This window comes from Bemisia tabaci, chromosome 8 (assembly GCF_918797505.1).
Source record: "Bemisia tabaci chromosome 8, PGI_BMITA_v3".
NCBI lineage: Eukaryota > Metazoa > Arthropoda > Insecta > Hemiptera > Aleyrodidae > Bemisia > Bemisia tabaci.
The window spans coordinates 3,580,236-3,602,447 of NC_092800.1; the positions used below are offsets into that span (position 1 = coordinate 3,580,236).

The 22,212-nt window shown below is 37.1% G+C and overlaps 1 protein-coding gene across 1 annotated transcript; it reads left to right on the forward strand.

Moving 5' to 3' along the window:
* Positions 1-774: 774 nt before the first annotated feature.
* On the forward strand, positions 775-21,621 carry LOC109037956 (116 kDa U5 small nuclear ribonucleoprotein component). Its single transcript, XM_072303749.1, has 16 exons — positions 775-906; positions 3,004-3,131; positions 4,897-5,117; positions 5,985-6,256; positions 7,579-7,703; positions 8,702-8,826; positions 9,874-10,065; positions 11,398-11,624; positions 12,403-12,530; positions 16,206-16,399; positions 17,258-17,424; positions 17,598-17,777; positions 18,173-18,350; positions 18,819-18,990; positions 19,564-19,675; positions 21,018-21,621. The coding sequence occupies exons 2-16, from the start codon at positions 3,012-3,014 to the stop codon at positions 21,518-21,520; spliced, it is 2,916 nt and encodes a 971-aa protein (XP_072159850.1). The 5' UTR covers positions 775-906; positions 3,004-3,011; the 3' UTR covers positions 21,521-21,621.
* Positions 21,622-22,212: the final 591 nt, after the last annotated feature.

Consider the following 22,212-nt stretch of genomic DNA (forward strand, 5'->3'; position numbering starts at 1 on the left):
ACCGATAGAAAATTTTACGGCCTTTGCAAAAGGTCCCATTTTCCTCTAATATTGAAAGGTTTCAAGGAAAATGAGAAACTACGCAAAACTAACATCACGCCCAAGCAAGGCATAAGGAAGTATACGTGATTAACCTCAAACCCAACAATAGTAATAAACACGGTTGATAATGACACGAACTAACCTCAAACCTCAACAAACCCAGCAGAAACTATGTGAACAGACACGATTTTCCAACGAAACCTCGAATTTACGCAGGAAGGTCTTTAGCGAGAGCGTGTCCTGTGAAACAGGCTGAATTCGGGGAGTTAAAATCGGTCTTGGTGTCAGCGGCCGTGTCAAGCTAAAACGGGTGTTACCTGACACCGGTGTTAGCGCCGTCCTGACACTGAGAGATAAAATCGGCCCTTTAGAGATAGAAAAACGAAACTTTGGGGATGTTTCTATCTCAAAGGGGACCATCTTTTAGGGGGGTTCAAATTTTTGGCCCTCCCTCAGGGGTTGCGGGGGGGCCCCCAACTTTTTTTTTTCTAATGGTAACCCCTATCTTGTGATACATTATTAGAAAGAACATAAAAAACCTAAGAATTTTGGCGCAAACCGCAGCTCAATATCTAAATAACCGTTCAAAAGTTACGAGGGGGGAGGGGGGGTACGGACTTATGGGACACCTGTAAAAGATTACCTTTTGGAGGGGGGGGGGGTTGTTCCCTAGGAAGTTACTCATAATTTTTTGAGTTTATCACAAGTGCACTATTGCACTCTAGCAGAAGTTAGATAAACAAGTGAGTATTGGAAAAATCCGCTAGGTGTCGCTAAGGGCAGCGCGTTGTTTTGAAGGTTATGTTTACAAAATCGATGTTTGCTTGTGTTTTTTAGACGTTTCTAATCGTTATATTTAACTTTGTAAGTTCAATTTATCAATTGTGAAAGTTTGTATCTTTCTTTTAAGTTTTCAATTGCACTTAGATTGATTATTTATTTAAAGTTTTTTATCTTATGTAGTATTTCCATCGAGTTGAAAACCCCAAAACGTGCTTCCCGTGTGCGTCTTTCCGTGATTTCGCCGGCTAACACTTAGTTTTTCCCCTGAGTGAAATCAGAAATTCAGCTCGGGATTTTTCCTTCTAGTCAGGTTTCATAAATCATGGTGATTCTCTGCATCCTAATGTTGGTGGCAACTAAATTGTAACCCGTCAATACAATATAAAAAAAATTTGTCTCTACCATCTGATTAGGTAGATGCATAAAGGCTTTTTTTTTATTGCGGATCAGGGTGGATCGCAGTGGAACGCACTGGATCGGAATCCTGAGGGCTTTTTTTTTATGCGGATCGCAGTGGATCGCAGTGGATCACGGTGGATCGCGATGAACGTCGGTATTTTTTTATTCCGATCCTCAGCGTGATCCAAGCGTTCCAGGTGGATCAGGGTGGAACGCTGGATCGCTCTTCCGAGGTGGGGCGAGCTCGTGATCCACTGTGATCCTAACCTAATGCGAGGAAGTTGCCGTCCCCAAAAAATCAAAACAATAACAAATCGAACCGAATTCCAAGTTTGGATTTTTTATCACTTGGAACACTCGGATCGGTCCGGATCGCTCAGGATTCCGATCCAGTGCGTTCCACTGTGATCCACCCTGATCCGCGATAAAAAAAAAAGCCCTCTGAGCGATTCGGACCGATCCAAGTGTTCCAAGTGATAAAAAAAGGGCTTTTTTTTTATCGCGGATCAGGGTGGATCGCAGTGGAACGCACTGGATCGGAATCCTGAGCAATCCGGACCGATCCAAGTGTTCCAAGTGATAAAAAAATCCAAACTTGGAATTTGGTTCGATTTGTTATTGTTTTGATTTTTTGAGGACGGCAACTTCCTCGCATTAGGTTAGGATCACAGTGGATCGCGAGCTCGCCCCACCTCGGAAGAGCGATCCAGCGTTCCACCCTGATCCACCTAGGTCCCCACCTGGAACGCTTGGATCACGCTGAGGAACGGAATAAAAAAATACCGATGTTCATCGCGATCCACTGCAATCCGCATAAAAAAAAAGCCCTAAAATCCAAACTTGGAATTTGGTTCGATTTGTTATTGTTTTGATTTTTTGGGGACGGCAACTTCCTCGCATTAGGTTAGGATCACAGTGGATCGCGAGCTCGCCCCACCTCGGAAGAGCGATCCAGCGTTCCACCCTGATCCACCTGAAACGCTTGGATCATGCTGAGGAACGGAATAAAAAAATACCGATGTTTGTCGCGATCCACCGCGTTCCACTCCGATCTGCATAAAAAAAAAGCCCTACAGCCTTCTTCAGCGCAAGTTAAAACACTAGTACTCCTCTAAAACTCATGTCGCACACTTTAAAACTACTTCATTAATTAATCTTATCTTTTTTCTAATCTTCTTAAGCTCAAAGGTAGCTTGTTCCGCTACAAGTACAATCAAAAGATTCAACATAAATGGAGAGCTTGTCGATGACAGAGATTCTCCCAAATGCCAAATAAGTTGACTAACGAGTCGGAAGATAAGGGATCTTTCATCTTGGTTGTCACATTTATTGTTCTTAATTAAAGTAATAATTGCAAATCATCCATTGCGTTCCATGAGATATGCGTTTCTTTGAGCCGAAGCTTATAAAATGATTTATTTGCGAATTCAACCTGTATGAGACAAATACTTATGACGAATCAATATCATAGAGGTAATACAAAGAGTTGTGATGAGGGGCGAAATGTGCATTTCTACCGCACACGGAGCAATTGCGTGTTTAATCAGAGTTGATCAGGAAGTTTTGTTATGCGTAGTGCAGAGCAGCCACCAAGTCAGTCTTATGCACTGTCGTCTAGATTTTGCTCTGGATTTGCATGTCATATTCTCAATCCCTACTTTGGTGTAAACTCCAATTTATATTTTATTTTTGCATGTGCTGTGACTGAAAATAATGTTTATCTCCCTTGATTTTTGCTCACCGAATTTTACTAAAAGCTGTAATTCTATTGTTTAACAGTTTTAATCATGGACGCTGATTTGTATGATGAATTTGGAAACTATATTGGTCCAGAATTGGAATCAGATGATGAAGAAGAGGAGGAAGAAGAAGAGCGTATGGAAGTGAATGATGGACGAGATTATGATGTAAGTATATTTCAAGTAGGTAATCCCTTTTTTTTTTAAGCAATGTAATTTTTCATGTGAGTAGACATCCTGGAAAAAAACATGCCTTAACTTAAGGAACAAACTTCTTAGGTGAGAGAAAACAAATTATTCCTATCAAGTGTAGGTCTCAGCTGGTTTTTAAAGGCAATAGAATTTGGACCGCGTTGAACAGAAAGGAACCAAGCCACATCAGCTATTGCCAAATTTACAAAGGCTGTCCAAAAAGTACCAAGGCTGGTTCCATAACTCAAAAACCAAGATAGCTAGAGGCTTGATCTTGGTCTCATTTGAAAGATCAACTCAATTTCTATCGATTGAGACCAAAATCAAAACTTTCGGTCAAGTATTTCAAAAGTTACAACACTGTTTGTAAAAAAAATATCTGGACCCCCTACCGTTTTTAATGACTATTTTCTTTTGCCGGGAACACTCTCTAAATTATTAATGATCAGTGCACAGTTCTTTTGAAACTAATCATGGCAAAACCTGATTGATTTGGAAACACTGTCAAGCCGTCGTCGTCCGACTACGGGTATAAGGGTTCAAAGTCCACAGGGAAAGAATCAACCATCGGTCAGCCACCCCTAAAAACCCGGGAAATTTTCGGCAGTTGTTGACAGTTCACAGTGCGTGCAAGGTCTACGCTGCAGATAGTGAGTGATTTTGTTTCTGTGTTCGAAATTTTTGATACCACTGCTTCATCTCTTTCCATGATGGTATCAAAAATTTAGAACACAGAAACAAAATCACTCACTATCTGCAGCGTAGACCACGCACGCACTGTGAACTGTCAACAACTGCCGAAAATTTCCCGGGTTTTTAGGGATGGCTGACCGACGGTTGATTCTTTCCCTGTGGACTTTGAACCCTTATACCCGTAGTCGGACGACGACGGCTTGACAGTGTTTCCAAATCAATCAGGTTTTGCCATGATTAGTTTCAAAAGAACTGTGCACTGATCATTAATAATTTAGAGAGTGTTCCCGGCAAAAGAAAATAGTCATTAAAAACGGTAGGGGGTCCAGATATTTTTTTTACAAACAGTGTTGTAACTTTTGAAATACTTGACCGAAAGTTTTGATTTTGGTCTCAATCGATAGAAATTGAGTTGATCTTTCAAATGAGACCAAGATCAAGCCTCTAGCTATCTTGGTTTTTGAGTTATGGAACCAGTCTCGGTACTTTTTGGACAGCCTATATAATTTGGCAATTCAATTTCTTACATGAAAACGGTTGTGCGGATTTTCGTGCAAATTTCAGCGAATTTTCTCCACAGTACGAAGCAAATTCCTTAAAATTTTCAAAGGAATCCATAGAAACGTTCTCTTGTAAAAAATTAAATTGCCCAATAAAATTTGGCAATAGCTGATGTGGCTCGGTTCCTTTCTGTTAAACGCGGCCCCTTTATAGTAGGTTTATGGGAAAAAAGAACGGTTCCCGTTTTAAATCCCAATTTTATCGCCAATGGAACAACGCAAAAAGTACTTTTTCCAACTGATGAATTACAATTTTTTATTAACCCTTAGAGCATTGAACATATTTTCCTGGATCTACCTTTCTCTTTCTTCAAATCCTTAACCAATTTTTTGTCATGAGTCTTTCTTTTAGAACAAACTTTGTAGCGCCAAGGTAATTGCTCCAGCAATCATTTTTCCGGTAGAAGATGGAATTTGTCCGTCCTCCTTGCTATTATATTTTCTTTCTTAGAATCCTCAATTTTTCTATAATCTTGTTTTACCTCTAGGATGAAGACAGAGATGAAGAGAATGAGAACTCAATGGCTGTTGTGCTTCATGAAGATAAACGGTACTATCCATCTGCAGTAGAAGTATTTGGGCCAGAAGTTGAAACAATAGTGCAGGAAGAAGATACGCAGGCTCTAAGTGTTCCACTCGTAGCGCCCGTGAAAAAGAAAAAATTTCAACTGAAAGAACAAGAGTTACCAGAAACTGTCTACAACATGGAGTAAGTTATAAGAATCATTATGAAAATGGAGTCAAAATATTGGAAAAAGATAAATCTGCATGCCATCATTCATCATTTTAAACTTATATTAATACCCTGATTATATAATAATTTGTGGGAAGGGCTGCATCGGATATCGAAATAGTCGAACAATCAAAACCACTAAGAAGAGATTGAAAAAAATTTAGTTGTAGGCTCTGTTAGTAACCAAGATGCTCAAGCTTGGCCAAGTTTCTGTTGTATTTGTGAAACATTGTCATTGAATTGGAAAAATAACTCAATAACCACTTACATATTCAATATTCTTTTAGAAACCACTTTTTGTCAATTTTTCTTTCCTTTCTCAAAAACTCAATTCTGACTGGATTAGAATACTGAAGTATTGAATAACTGGGTTATCAAAAAGAAGCTCAGTTTAGTGTACCAAGTTTAGACCATGTGAAGTGCTAAATTTTAATCCCTTTCCTGTAATCTGGGGCATTTTTTTTGTATTTTCTTCCATATTTTCCCTGATTTCGTACACAATAGGAGTAGCCTACATCAAAGAAAATTCCTTGTTATTTCACATGAACTTAAAAAAATGTGATTAAATTATTGCCCATACAATTATTTCGGAATGTAACTAATGAAAATCGATGTAAGTTTTGATACCTGCCACAGTCCAAGGGGAAACCATGGAAATCGCTTTGTGAATTTAGGTACTTAAGTATTTTTGAACTTTTAGATCTAGGTCCTCAATAAATTACTCTTAGGTTGTCTGGATATTCTCCTAAAATCCTGATTCCTCTCTTAAATAAATGAAATTTATTTCTGTCAATTTCCATACCACATGAGGTAATAATTTTTTTTTTTTTTTTTTTAAACCAGATTTTTAGCGGATATGATGGATACGCCTGATTTGATCCGTAATGTAGCTCTTGTTGGTCACCTTCACCATGGCAAAACTACACTCATCGATTGCTTGATCCGTCAAACGCATCCCAGATTCCAAGACTTGAAAGATGAGAAAAACCTACGTTATACAGATACCCTTTTCACCGAATCTGAAAGAGGCGTCAGCATAAAAGCTACGCCTGTAACGCTTGTCTTACCTGACGTCAAACAAAAATCCTTCTTGATGAATCTATTTGACACTCCAGGTACTTTACTTAAATTTTACCTATCTAGAATGTTGAGTTCTTGCATTGAGTTTTTCCTCCTATGCACAGCTCTTGATCTTTTCTCTATGCCAGATGCCTCTAATGGAAACTGACTTAAGATAGTGTCCTGTGCTAAACCTAGGGAAAGCTCTCTATTTTCATTAAAGCAATAATCAGTAGAAAATATAAATTGAAATAAACACTGCATCAACAAAAAGTAAAATTAAAAATAAGAAGTGTTCAATGTTTTGTGGTCCCATGGTTATAGCTCTTATCCTGACCAAGAAGGCTGGAGCTAGATGACCTCAATTAAGGGTAGCCTAAGGCTGGCAGCTGAGAAGCAATTAGGGGACAGAATTCAAGTAGCAGGCATAGAATACATAGTCTTAATGTAAATGGGAGAGCTGGCCCCATGTTCTGCTCGACGAGTTCCGAGCCTGGTGTGCGCTGAGCTCGGGTCACTTTTTCGATACATATTCGATCCAAAATGGTGATATGGAATACGTGGTAATTCCTATCTTGTTTGTTTACATCCGATGGCCGGGTACCCGTGTTTCGCAAAAAATCGATAATGTATCGAAAAACACAGGAGTGTGTCACACAGGAGTCTCAAAATTCGAGACCTGGAAAATACTTAAAAGTGGCGCCAGCTCTCCCACTTACATTACGACTATATGTACTCTATCGTAGCAGGTTAGTCCTCAAAGTATTTTAAGGTGAGAAAAATAAAGAAGAAATAAAACAGATAATGTATCTAATATTGATGCCTCTCTTTTAAAGAGCCATATGAATATGAGCCTGTGAATTTGCAACTCTTATGAAATTGATCACTGTAACTTATATTGGAGCCGCTTTTGCCCACTTAAGAGCCTGGGTCCTGTGACCAAATTAAGCTTATCAATTCAACCAGGTCGCTGTTGCTATTGGTTGTTTGCCTACCAATCAGAGCCTGTGCGCACAGCCATCAAATTGACGCGCGTCACTTCAGTTTGATAGAGCATCATGTTTTCATTGGGTGGATGGGGCATGAACTTCAGAATCTAGGCTTTTGGTGCCTATAGCAAGACCAATCAGAATCCTGAAAATCTAACATTGATAGATTAATAGGTTCAGTTTGATCGTGTGACTCAAGGTAATAAAGTTGAAAGCAAAGGTAAAAGCACATTGTAACCATGACCGGCACTCGTCAGTTTTCAAAATTTGTATCCTTTTACAAGATTTACTACTCCTCTAATTCCCCAGAATGTAAGCTTTTGAGTAAAAGAACTCTCTTAGTCTGCACTTGCAGTAATAACTCTTCAACGTAATTTAATTGATTACAGGACATGTTAACTTTTCGGATGAGGTGACTGCCGCGATGCGACTTTGTGATGGTGTCGTAATTTTTGTGGATGCTGCTGAGGGTGTCATGTTAAATACTGAACGGTTAATCAAGCATGCACTTCAGGTAAGTGCACCTTTGAAACGTAGCTCAAGCCTTTCTACAGTTTTGCAAGTGTGCAGAATGAAAAATCTCATTGAATATTGTGATGATATCGATTTATTTAAATCCTAAAGCAGAAGTGATTACTTTAAAAGTGGAACTGTTTCAACTGTAGCAAAATTGATGAAATTGCTTTTCTTAGGTTTCACATATATTTGAAGGGGGAGGAATACGGTCAAAGGAATAATGAATATCAACGAAGAATGGAACATTAGGAAGCGGTGGATGAAGGAATAGTCTGAAAAATGAGATGGCAACAAGGTTTTACTGTTTAACTATGTATCCTCTTTCTTTGAGGTGATATAGATGGATAAAAACGGTTTTCAAAAATTTGTCAGATTTTTCCTTCGCTTTATTACCTACTTCTATTTCTCCAAAAAAAAGTTTATTCAGCAAGCATTGCTTTTTTTCAGTTGAGGTTTCAATATTCGCTAAACATGTACTGGTCAGCAATTTTTTAATTTAGAATATTCTGAATATTGTATTGGACCCAGGGTGAGTTGGGTGTTGGGTCCCGGAGCCCTGAGCCTGTCTGCCTTGGGAGCGCAGCGTAGCTCTATATAGGGGAAATAACCACTAACACGTCTCTGATGGGGATCACACTTTATTCCCTCTATGAAGTAACAGAACACGGATGAACACACGATTTTTGTGACCACAAAAATGCACTCCACACAACTAAGCAGGCCAATCTCAGAGTGCTTAGGGCATCGGACCTCGGCAAATGTACGCTCTTCCAAAACGTGCAGCCGACTGCCCAGAGTCAAAGCTGAAGCTGGCCGAACTTAGCTCCGGTCCTGAAAGCCGGCCATGAGACATCACTCGCTGCAATCCAAAACCCAAAACTCTTGGTACAAAGGACGCACACAATTTCCCCGGAAATTGCAAGTGATCCATTGCAATATCAAGTGAAAATATCTATATATGTCCACTAATGCTGAAATGTCCTTTTTCTCTAACAGGAAAAGATGGCCATCACTCTTTGCATCAATAAAATAGACCGGTTAATGCTTGAATTGAAACTTCCCCCAGCAGATGCTTACTACAAAATCAAACACATTGTGGACGAAGTCAGTGGTCTTATCAGGTAATTACTTCTCTCTCTAAAATTTTTTCAAGAGCTTTTGTTTACTTTTTTTCTTATCCTCTGAGAAAGTTAGTAAAATTTCAAAAACCGAGATTTTAACCTTTCATGATTTGTTTACCTTTAGTCTTTTTTAAACCTTCCGAACTCTACAAAATGGGTCAGTTGCTTTAATCACAGAACTGTGTTTTGATGATTTTAGATTATGCATCAGCAAGAAATAATGAGATCTTTCCAAACATGGACGGGTGAGCATTGAATGGGACAATGCAGACAGAAAGCACGTTGATTATGAAACTTTCAAGCGTTTTTAACTGAAAATATCACTGATTTTTTTTCCTGATTCCTTGCAAAAAATCAGCAAAATTTTATTCAGAAATTGTACAGTCATATTCCTACAAAAATTTGACTCGTTTAATCCCCTATGGCATCGATTGCAACCCCTCATTTTTTGGTTTTTTAAGAACTGAACTAAGCTACAGCATAAATGAGTGTCTCCCAGGTTCCAAATCCCAAAATTCATTCCTGCTGTAGAGAGCTGATTGTAAGTAAATTTGGCATTATTGGAATAGGGTCATGCTCTTTCATCTGAAAATAGATAATTTGTCAAGGAGAAATTATTGTTTCCAAGGCGAAGAACCTATCTGAACAACTCAACATTTTTGTAAGAATATAATTGCACAGTTTCTGAACAAAATTGTGCTGATTTTTAAATGGAATAAGTATGAAAATCAGTGAAAGCTTCAGTTAAAAATGCTCAAAAGTTTTGCTATAGTGCACAATTTTCAAGTAAGCAAGCAACTTGTGGCAGAGATCTGCCAAATGCAGGATGATTGAAAATGCAGTTGAAAAGTTAAAAATATGGGAAAAACTCTGCAGACAAGGAGGGAAGACCTGGAAAATGTGTGCCAAACAATGGAGCATACTTGATTATTAAATTCTAGGTGCTAAACGCTCTACTGTAAGGGCAAAGTCTATCATGGTTAAGTTATTTGTCTAGTGTTTTTGTTATAAGTTCTCGTTCAATTTGTTTATGGTATGTTTCTCTAGCTTGTACACAGACCCAGAAAATCCTCTCACCATTTCTCCATTGGTCGGTAATGTCTGTTTTGCATCCACCCAGTATGCAGTTTGCTTCACCCTTCATTCATTTGCTAGTCTCTACGCCCAGTCCTACCCGAGCGTAAATCCAAAGGAGTTCGCGAGACGTCTCTGGGGTGATATGTATTTCAACCCAAAAACGTAAGTAGAAAATGCAACTGTCTTTCAGTAAATCACGAATTAAGTTTTCTGCCATTACAGCTTAAAGTCCTCTGTTTCGATCTCCAACCAAAATGTGTCGTCCGTATTTAAATCTCGGTAGAATAAAAAATTAACAATGCCACACTTATTCCCTTTAATAGCACTTATTGTCTATTTTGATTAAAAAATTTGCAAGAATAGTATTGACTCGTACAAAAGTGCTCAGTAAGTGGAGCTTACAGGATTTTTTTTTTCTTTCTTCCTTGTTTTCTCTCTCTCTCTCTAATTCAATTTTACAAAGGAAGTTGGATAAGAAGAGTTTTCGAACAGTTTTATACAGTGTAAGTGAAAAAGAACCAAGGTGTTGTGGTGAAAACTTTTTAATTACCAAGATATCTTTCAACTTACGTCATCATCAGGGCTTTTATAACTTTTTGAAACATAAGCATTAGCACATTTTTCAGTTCTTAACGATACTTTACATCAAGAATATACTTGTGATATTGTCAAAATTAAGGGAACGTCATATTTTGGTAATATCTTAAGTATATTGTAGGGGTTGCGGGGGGAGAAACGGGCCAAACACCAACTTCAGCTAAGACCAGAACCACGCTTCACCCGGATTCAAAACGCAACTAACTCTGGAAAACTTGCCTGGGGCGGTCCTCGCACTCTAAGCCGGAAAACCCGACGATTGATTGGTCAGCAATTTTGGCCGAACAATCGTCACTTTTTTGGGCAGAAGACGGCCACGATCAGACATTCTATCCGCTTAATTTGATGTAAGAACAAGTCACATCATGCAATCCTCAGCATTTGCACGGGTGTAATGCCCGCGCGACCCACTTTCAGCCTGCCTCTGGCTTGCTGTTCGTCGTCCGAGCATACCACCCACGACGCAGTGGAGCCTTCCTACAAGGTTGGTTGGAGGGTGTTTCATGGAGTTTCCAGAATCTTTCGCTGAAAGATCCTGGAAACCACCACAATATCCGTGATGTGAAGTATCGTTTAAAACAGAAAAATGTGATTTTGTTTATGTTTCTAAAAGATATTAAAGCTCTGATGATGGCGTAAGCCAAAAGATATCCCGTGATCAAAAAGTTTTAACCGCAACACCTTGGTTCTTTTTAACCTACATCACAAAATGATGTTCAAATCGAACTCTATTAAGTTTTATACTGGGGCTTCCTCCCCCCCCCCCCCCAACTTTCTAATTTTTGAGTTAAGAACCAGATTCTGTGCAGACTGTTTGCCGGCTGAATCAAATTCTCAATTATAGATTCAAGTCTCTCACTACTTGGAATTATGCACCAATATCCTTATGTTTTTCAGGCGAAAGTTCTCGAAGAAACCTCCCCATGGGAGTGCGCAGAGGAGTTTTGTAGAATTTATTTTGGAGCCTTTATACAAATTGTTTGCACAAGTTGTGGGAGATGTGGACACCACTTTACCTGGAGTTTTAGATGAATTAGGGATCCGACTCACCAAAGAAGAAATGAAAATCAATATTAGACCTCTTTTGCGGCTAGTTTGTGGACGATTTTTGCAAGATTTCAGTGGTAAGTTCGTCGTCTCCCGTACGAAGGAACCTAACTCCATTCCAAGGTTGCCAAACCGACTGAAACAATTAATTTATTTTACAAAGTTACACCTTTGCAATTTTTATCAAAATTTCTTCCGATTTTTGCATGAAATCGAGGGAAAATCCATGAAATTTTCAATTGGGAATGCCCAAGATTCTCCTCGTTAACATGCAATTTGCGAGAGGAAATTTGGCAACATTGAAATGAAGTTACGTTCTTTCGCGAGGGAAACGGCGAGTTGTCATATATTCAAATCTTAATTTCAAGATCTTTGTAACATGTAAGCAACATGTATTGACCAAAAATCAGTTACTCAACCGAAATTGCTTGCACAGAATTTGTTCCAAAAAATCTTGATAATGAGTCTTTTTCAGTATTCATGTTTTTTTCACAATCCACACAAATTTTGGGGTCATTTCAGCTTCATTTCAAGAATATTGGAAGAGTTTTTCAAGCATAGACATCTATACTTAATGTGCCTCCAGGCTGTTTACTTAAAAGTTGAAGCTGATCTTACTCTAGACCAAAATTCACCGTTTCTTTTTCCTAAGCTTTGGATGAACAGTTCAAACCAGTGTAAAATTCTATGTGTCAGTGATCTTTTGAAAGTTTGTTCTTTTCGATCAGCATTGCTTCTAAACCTAAACTTTTTTCACCATCTTTAAACGTTGTGACCAAGTTGAGCATTTGTATTAAGTTTTAAATTATTTTAGAAAATTAGCCTTTAACATCAATGCAAACTTTTCTGCTGCAGGTTTTGTGGAAATGTGCGTTCAACATATACCATCTCCCGTTGCCAATGCCGCAAACAAAGTGAATTCAGTTTACACAGGTCCAACTGACACTCCTCTAGCAGAAGATATGATAGCATGTGATCCAAATGTGAGTTATGACCTTTCGAACCTTCAAAGTTTCCTGCATTTACTTTATAAATTTCAACTTGTATTATTCTACTTACATAGCCTCAGAACTTAAAAAAAATTCCTTTTCAGGTTTTACCAAATCCTGAGAAAAAGTTTTGGACATTTTTCAGACAAACAATTTGAACAAAATTAAATTCAATTCAAGGGAATGCCTAAAGAATTGTAACCATGCCTCATATTTGGAAAAAAAAAAGGGCTGAGGTTACATTTGTCTGAATTTTTCCGAACCATCCAAAAAAGGATCCTTTATCTAGGATCTCAAGGTTCTGCATATCATACATCCCTCTGAATCTGATGATGTCTTTTTTCTCATTTTTTTGTGAAGCATTCTGGTCGATACAATAATTCTGTAAATGTAGAAGTTATTGAACTGATCAAAAGAATTGTTCTCAAGAAGTTCAAAATTCCTGGTTTTAATGGCAGCATTTATGTATGTGTGTACCACTTGATTTTACAGCGCACTAGGGCACTATACAACACATAACTGCCATTTTAATCTATCAAAAAATTTTCAGGAAGCCATCACTTTTTAATAATTTCATAAATAATCAATAAACAAAGCAAAAGATAAAAGATAAGAAAAAATGAAAATATGCTAAAAGGAACCAACATAAAGAGGGTTATTCAAAATCGGCGATTTTACCCTACGCTTGGATTTTGCCCGGAGTTGGATATGTTGTTCCCTATCACAAGACATCGCCTTTTTCCGGCATTGGCAAGTTCACCCGAAATTTTTCCCGCGCGCTACAGCGTTGCCAAGTTGAAAACAGGCAAATTCCGTAAGTGGCATCAAAATTGAGCTATGAAGTTGCGGTTTTAACGAAAATTCTCTAAAAATTACGCACTTTTAGGAAATGACCATGTTTTTAATGTCGCATTAATTTTAACATGCATTATTGCCAAATTTCCGATTTTTAAATTCGACAAATGTTACATATCCGCAAATACCCAAAAAAGCTATCTTCAAATTTGAATAAAAAGTTGTCTAATCGATAGTTCGTTCGATTCCGCATCCATCGATATATTATAGCTCGCTGGGAAACTTTTGGTTCGCGGGATATCATCATTTTTGTGAACAGCTTTATGGAGCGACGACGCTTTTTGAGTCCGGGCGGATAGAAATTTTAGCCTCCAAAAACACCGGGTAGCATTAATTCCATGGTTTCCTATGTAATTTTTGGCGCTGAATCCGAATTTGACCATTTCATAAAAAAATTGTCACCAAGATGTTGCCAAATTTGGCAAAAATTGCTTAAAATCGGCCTTTTTGGCGGATTATAGCCTGTGACTTGCCAGGAGTTGATCAGACGACAAAATTGGTTATTTCCACAGTTAAAACTCGTTAAACTATCTACAAGCTGAGTCAAATTCTTTCTGCTCACGGTAAAATTAAACGCGCGACAAGCAGCAAACTGAAAAAAAGACACCAAAATTGGCGCTTTTTGCGGTTTTTGTCGTAAGTTTCTTGTTTTCCGATTAAGAGAATGTTTCTTAGGAAAATCTGAATTACGCCGAGTGTAACGACAAACTATTGTATTGTTACATATATAGATAAAGAGCCGCTTTAACAGCGGTCTCTCGGGCCCCGCGACGCCTAACCGCCATAGTCCCTTGTCCACCCACAGGTCCTCAGTAATTTGGAGCGCCCTTGTTCCTTTTTAAGCCCCTTATTGTCCTTTCCTGGGCGTCTTCTTCAGTTTGGTGTCGTTACTTTTTTCTATTAAACTCCATTATCTCAGAATTATAAAATAAAATTGTATACTAAATATAGGGTAATGAATAATAACGGTCAAATACCGCCAAAATTCAACGATTTGTACGTAATTTTGGCAATATTGCAATGCGTCTTGTCTTGTTTTAATGAAGTCAGTCTGAGGAGTACATTTTATTCATTAATTTTTAGCAGAAAATTTTCCATTATTGTTTCAAAATGTGGTTTATTGACACGATTCGATAAAACTCACTATTTTATGAATTTTTCCTCTCTGAACTAAATACCCTAGTTATTAGTATATATCTAAGTTGAAAATTAAATTATTCTACAGAAGTGTATTATTTTGCAAGAGAGATACATTTATAAAATTTAAAAATAAGAGGTGAACAAAGAATATAGGACAATAATATCGAAAAAACCAGCGAAAATTAAAGTATTTTGTTTAAGCTTGGCAACATTGGAATATGTTCGATCTTATTTTATTGTTCAATTTTATTAAATTCTGCTCATGTTGTTCATTAGTATAGTCAAGAAACATTCTCTTAATCGGAAAACAAGAAACTTACGACAAAAACCGCAAAAAGCGCCAATTTTGGTGTCTTTTTTTCAGTTTGCTGCTTGTCGCGCGTTTAATTTTACCGTGAGCAGAAAGAATTTGACTCAGCTTGTAGATAGTTTAACGAGTTTTAACTGTGGAAATAACCAATTTTGTCGTCTGATCAACTCCTGGCAAGTCACAGGCTATAATCCGCCAAAAAGGCCGATTTTAAGCAATTTTTGCCAAATTTGGCAACATCTTGGTGACAATTTTTTTATGAAATGGTCAAATTCGGATTCAGCGCCAAAAATTACATAGGAAACCATGGAATTAATGCTACCCGGTGTTTTTGGAGGCTAAAATTTCTATCCGCCCGGACTCAAAAAGCGTCGTCGCTCCATAAAGCTGTTCACAAAAATGATGATATCTCGCGAACCAAAAGTTTCCCAGCGAGCTATAATATATCGATGGATGCGGAATCGAACGAACTATCGATTAGACAACTTTTTATTCAAATTTGAAGATAGCTTTTTTGGGTATTTGCGGATATGTAACATTTGTCGAATTTAAAAATCGGAAATTTGGCAATAATGCATGTTAAAATTAATGCGACATTAAAAACATGGTCATTTCCTAAAAGTGCGTAATTTTTAGAGAATTTTCGTTAAAACCGCAACTTCATAGCTCAATTTTGATGCCACTTACGGAATTTGCCTGTTTTCAACTTGGCAACGCTGTAGCGCGCGGGAAAAATTTCGGGTGAACTTGCCAATGCCGGAAAAAGGCGTGTCTTGTGATAGGGAACAACATATCCAACTCCGGGCAAAATCCAAGCGTAGGGTAAAATCGCCGATTTTGAATAACCCTCTTTAAAAACAAAATAAAATTCATAGTAGTTAATTTTAAAAATTGAAATAAAAATAGAAAAATAAATAAAATTAGATTTAATAATTTGAACAAATAAAATAACCAAGATTAAGGTTCAGATAAGTCTTAAGTAAAATTTATAAATTCTAGAAATCTTTTCAACAATAACCACACCACACATGTAAGCCAAAAGAACCACAGTACCTCCATGTCTCCATCTCTTTTTGGATTTATCTTGACGTAAAAATAATCAACCAATGACATTTTTACCTTTCCTGTCAACACTCTTCTTCATGCAAATGGATCAGTAGTTGTCAAGGCTAATTTCTTGGAGTTATTTAAAGTGAATAAGTACAAAACCGATGATTTGTTTTTAAAAGTCCCTGTGTAAATTGTTGTTTGAAATGTGTAGTATAATTAGATCTATCAGATTTTTCTAGTCAGGATTTTTCAATCGGTAGGAACAACAGAGATCTGTCATCTATTTGAAATAATTTTCATCTGCTTGCTTTTAGGGAACTCTAATGGTGCACAGTACAAAGATGTACCCGACGGATGAATGCACATTCTTCCAAGTTCTAGCAAGAGTGATGAGCGGCACTTTGCATGCAGGTCAAGAAGTCAGAATCCTTGGAGAAAATTACACTTTGACAGATGAAGAGGATTCTCGAATTTTAACAGTGGGAAGGCTGTGGATATACGAAGCCAGGTTAGTTTTTTCTCGGAAAGCAAGGAAGTAATGTTTATTGAGAGTAATCTATCGTGGACTGAGGAAAAAAATTTGGCCCAGGGAATGACTGGGTTTTGGTATTTTAGATCATGCCATGAAAATTTGCACTACCTTCTTGCTATTTCTGACCTGACAAATTCTAAAGACATCTATGGAAGTTTTTGACCTTTGGTCTTGATTTCTCACAATTTATACTTTAAGACAGTGAAAAACATTTTCTGTTAAAATTTTAAAATCCAGTTTGTCCATCCAACTGGTCAAAAATTTCGAAAATTTTGACCCTGTGGACTGAGGTTCTGTGCAGGTTTATACATTGAAGCCTGAGGTTTATCCATGTCTTAACATTTTTCTTATTTGAATTTTAATCGAGTTATCATATCACATTCACCTCAGTTATTCACTGTATTCACTGATCATGATATCAGTATTGATATTACTGATTAATATCAGTATTCACTGATATATAAGTGGATTGCATTTTGCAAAAAGGAACCAAGAGCATTCCAATGTTGCTAGGATTGTGTAACTTACATTCTTTTTAAAAAATAACTGAAATCATGCAAACAATTATATTTACAAAGCAAATTTTTGTCTTGAATTCATAGTTGGGAGTAAAAATAAAGCTTGCTGAAATGATCAGTTTATACTCGCAAGGTCAAAAACGTTGCACAATCTTAGCGACATTGGAATACTTTTGGTTCCTTCTTGCAAAATGCAATCCAGGTCTTCCCTAGGAAAACTGTACGGTGAAAATAAACATGTTTCAATCAATGTTTCGAGTGGAAAATGAAATCCCATCATTATTTGATGAAAACCTTTTTTTTTTCTTTTTGATAGATACAAAGTTGAGCTGAACAGGGTACCAGCCGGAAATTGGGTTTTAATCGAAGGAATCGATCAGCCCATCGTCAAAACATCAACAATCACGGACATCAACACAAGAGAAGATGTGTATATTTTCAAACCTCTCAAATTCAACACGCAATCTGTCATTAAAATTGCAGGTAAGAAATAATCTTGCAGAATTAGTATGTAACCTCTATGTATATTCCTAGCCCCCAAGTTTGTGTGATTTATATTATCTAACCTCATGTTAATTTCAATTCGAATTCTTATCAAGTTTACCTCCCTTGTATTTCATTATATCCAACCAGCTAATATTTTTTTTATGTTTTAGTGGAGCCTGGAAACCCTTCAGAGTTACCGAAAATGTTAGAAGGGTTGCGAAAAGTGAATAAGTCTTACCCTCTCCTCGGCACCAAAGTTGAAGAATCGGGTGAACATGTAGTCCTCGGCACTGGAGAATTGTATTTGGATTGTGTGATGCATGACCTCCGGAATATGTACTCTGAAATTGGTAAGTTTCTTGAATCATATGTTCTAGGAATAGTGTCACAGTATGACAAATCATTCTGTAATATGTAAGGCGAATCCACGATTGCGATAAGAACCATTCAATAGTTGATTGACCAATTAATAAGTCCAAAATCTGAGGCATCTAGAGAAGTGCTCGAAGTTAAAACAATCTATCTTATTTCAGGTTTCAAAGCTCATGCCAAAATACATTTCTGCCCTTAGATGAGCGGAGGTATAATATTTTTGCCGCTTTTAAAGCATTCATGCGCAATCTCTAATCCAAATGGATACTGCAAATTATCCCAGTTTTCAACTGAAATCATTATGAATAATCCAAAGAAGTTTGCATTGATATACCTCAACATTGTTCTCAAATTGTTCTTTCTTTCCCCACAGATATCAAAGTAGCTGATCCTGTTGTAGTTTTTTGTGAAACTGTAGTCGAAACGTCCTCATTGAAATGTTTTGCTGAAACTCCAAATAAACGAAATAAAATTACAATGATTGCTGAACCTCTTGAAAAAGGCTTAGCGGAGGATATTGAAAATCAAGTTGTAAATATTAATTGGAACAAGTAAGTACCCTCTTAAAATCTTATTTCACGATCCATCATCTTTTCTTTTTTTCGTGAAAACATACTTAGGACTGAAAACACCTCTATTCTGATTTGCATAATTTATAGGCTATCAAACCGAACTGCACATTGCCTCAAAAACATTGTAGAAGAAATTATCCACATGGATGGCTGTCATGGCCAGATTTTGTACAAATTCAATTTTAAATCTTTGAATAATGATTTCAATACCTGTAATAATATCTTCCTTTCTCTTTCTATGCCTTTCTTATCCTTTAAAAAAAAAATCCTTGACAAACAGTGTAAAGATGCTGTATCCATCTAAACCTCTAATTGTATACGGATCGATGTGAAGGCTTTTGCTAAGCGGAATATTATAAGCCTTAATTATGGTTCTTTTTCTGCCTATCCCATCAATAAAGTATCATTTTTTCCTCACCAAACTTTTCCTGTGTTTTCTTTTATCAGGAAACGTATCGGAGAATTTTTCCAGTCTAAATACGACTGGGATTTGCTAGCTGCTCGTTCGATTTGGGCTTTTGGACCTGATACGACAGGACCAAATATCCTTGTGGATGACACCTTACCCTCAGAAGTAGACAAGGCACTGCTTGGCTCAGTGAAAGATTCCATCGTTCAAGTAAGTATAGCATTAATACCTATTATCCAATGCATCTCCTCTTTTCTTTTTTATTTTTAGTGCTATTTAGTGTTGAAAGAAAACAAAATTGTATTCATGATTTTAATCTCGCGAGTTCACAAAATATTGTTGAGGAACGATTCATAAATCTCTTAGAATCGCGTTTTATGTGTGAGCCAATACAGATAGTTAGTTAGTTAGTTAGTTAATTTACGACGATCAGCATCCAGGCTATTTACGTCGGGGACCAGGAAACCTTAAATTTTTTAATTTAATTGGTTAAAGAGTTTTAAAATTTCGGTAACTACAATTGGATCATCTGAGCTTAAAGGATGGATGTCATGAAGGAGGGAATTATGAATTTTGATGCGTGTAGCAGACATATTAATTATTAACATATATATTCACCTTTTTATAAAAAATCATGTCTCTCTTTTACCAAAAGTGTGTTTACGATAAATGAATTTGTTTATCTGTTCAATAAGCTGATGAACAGGAGCTACCTAGGCCCTAATTGTGTTCTCCGCAGACTTATGATCCGCTTTCTCAACTTCCATCTTTTCTATGTTACAGGGTTTTCAGTGGGGCACGAGAGAAGGTCCACTATGTGAGGAGCCAATCAGAAATGTCAAATTCAAAATTTTAGACGCTGTCGTAGCCTCTGAACCACTGCATAGAGGAGGAGGTATGTATTTTTTCTCATCGGACCCGTCACACGGTGCGGCCCTCTGTGGACAAAAATAAAAAATTCACAACTCGACATCTGAATTTTTTTTTTCGGAGTTTCTCATCTTAAAGATATTTCTGACTCACAATGATGGTTCATTTTCAAATTTTTCACTGAAAAACAGTTCAAATTTGGGTAGAATGTGGCCGCGGAAATGGGTCGAGAATCACTGGTCCATAAGAAATACACGGGAAGAAGATGTCAACTTCAAATGAAGAATTCTCGCTTGAAACGCAAAATTCTTTGGGTGGTTGACATTTTCTTAATCCTCAGGTATCCAACTTCAATTCTTCCAAAGAGATCTTGTGACTATCAGAGATATTTGAAGTTGAAGTTCGGGTGTTTTACGTCGCTTTTACATTGTTAACTTAGGGCTGATACAAGATTGCCAACTTCAAATAAATTTTTCTCGAAAAATATGCAAAAAATCATGAGATGGTTCATTTTTTATTCCTCGAGTGTTTTGCTTTGATAGTGCCAAAAACTTTTCCAATGTCGGTGCTACTATCTTCATTATTTAAAGTTAAGTGTCTTTTACCAATTTTTGTCCGCATCGTCCATAAAGATGCCGCACTGTGTCAGTGAGCACTCCTGGGAATGAGTGACTCATACTATGTGTAAAGAGCATTTCATTTTTTAAAAAAAGCAGCATTGTGTAAAAGCAGGATCTTGTTACTTGTCTACTTTTCGTACACCTACAATGGTATGGAACTTTTGCCACCAAGTCATAATTTAGGATTGAGGGAGAACTTTCCAATTCGCAGAAGTACTTTTCTAGAAATGCTCCAAGGAATCCTTGGAAAAAATCCTCTTTACCAAAATTTTTTGATGAAAAAACCCTACTAGCAACTGCCGTTAAAATTTGTTTTTAAGAAACTGTCAAAATTCAGGAAGAAGGAAACCCTTTTTGGGATTTTGTTAATGTAAAATTCACAAGAGGCGAAATGTAACTAAATAAGTGTTAAATGACTCTTTTAAAAAACGTGATTTGCTAAAACAATTTTATAAAGTAAAATTTACGCAAAAAAGTGTTTAAAAACCAGTGTATCAATTTTAAGAGTTATCTAAGGGTTTTTTAAAGATAATTATTGTACTTAAATTTGACCTCTCATAAATTGTACCTAAAAAAATTCCAAAAAGGGTTTCCTTCTTTGTAAATCTTCATTGTTTCATTATGAGTTTTTTAATTACAATTTACAAGTTTTTTAAGAGATTTTTTTGCAGTTCCTATGCTACTACTAGGGACGTCTTTATCTAGCACTTTCCTTACCATGTATAAACTTATTTCTACCCGATTCAGGTCAGATTATCCCAACAGCAAGAAGAGTCGCTTATTCTGCCTTCCTGATGGCCACCCCTCGTTTGATGGAGCCGTATCTCTTTGTAGAAGTCCAAGCACCAGCCGATTGCGTTTCAGCCGTCTACACTGTCCTTGCAAAGCGAAGAGGTCATGTGACGCAAGATGCTCCCGTCCCTGGGTCACCGCTATACACGATCAAAGCCTTCATTCCAGCGATTGATTCCTTTGGCTTTGAAACAGATTTGAGAACTCACACCCAGGGTCAAGCCTTCTGTCTGTCTGTATTTCATCACTGGCAAATTGTCCCCGGAGATCCGCTGGACAAGAGTATTTTGATCCGACCCCTAGAGCCACAGCCAGCAACACATTTAGCTCGAGAATTCATGATCAAAACTCGTCGGCGGAAAGGACTCAGTGAAGATGTCTCGATCAACAAATTCTTCGACGATCCTATGTTGTTAGAATTGGCGAGACAAGATGTCTTGCTCAACTACCCCATGTAAATCTTACCCATTGAATCTAAATTTACAGATGTTCCTTGTAAATAGAAATGTATGTGTACTATAAAAATAGAGCCATAAATTCTCTTTTTTTACTTAAAGAACCAATTTTGTTTATTTCCAAACGAAACATCCTAGATCATGAATATTACATTATTTTTTTGTATTCTTATGATCACGCCATGAATATCAATTAATGAGAAGTGTCTTCCTATATCACTTTCATTAGATGAGAAGTAAGAGGAATATTTATCAGTTTGTCGGAGACCAAATGTTGTTGATTTCTCGTTTATTAATAACAGCCTCCATCCAAAGTCTCAATGCATAATTTTTTTCAAATTATTTATATTTATCTTGAGCAATTATGGTATATGAGTGACTTTTTACAAAATTAGAGTTAGGTTCCAAGTGAACAGGCAAAGAGAGTCGATTTTAGGTTTCCATAATTTTCTCATAGTCTAATTCCCTGTCCGGTCAGGAGTCTTTTTGATTTACGCTGACTCCGATATTTTCAAACTTCCTGATTTTCCCTGACTTTTGGACAAAACTTCTGGTCAGATTTTTATTCTCCTTTACATTACGCTGATTTCTGCTAAATGTTGCTTGTAGAATTCCCTGGCGTTCCAAGTTTTCTAGACCGCCGGAAACCCTGTACTTTAATATGAGAGGCACTGAAATTGGAGGAAAAATAAAAA

Bases quoted from the DNA above. Each gene is read 5' to 3' on its own strand.
- LOC109037956 (XM_072303749.1), top strand. From the start codon at position 3,012: ATGGACGCTGATTTGTATGATGAATTTGGAAACTATATTGGTCCAGAA. The intron at 5,118-5,984 runs GTAAGTTATAAG...TTTTTAAACCAG, and splicing joins GAAACTGTCTACAACATGGA to ATTTTTAGCGGATATGATGG. The intron at 12,531-16,205 runs GTGAGTTATGAC...GCTTGCTTTTAG, and splicing joins TGATAGCATGTGATCCAAAT to GGAACTCTAATGGTGCACAG.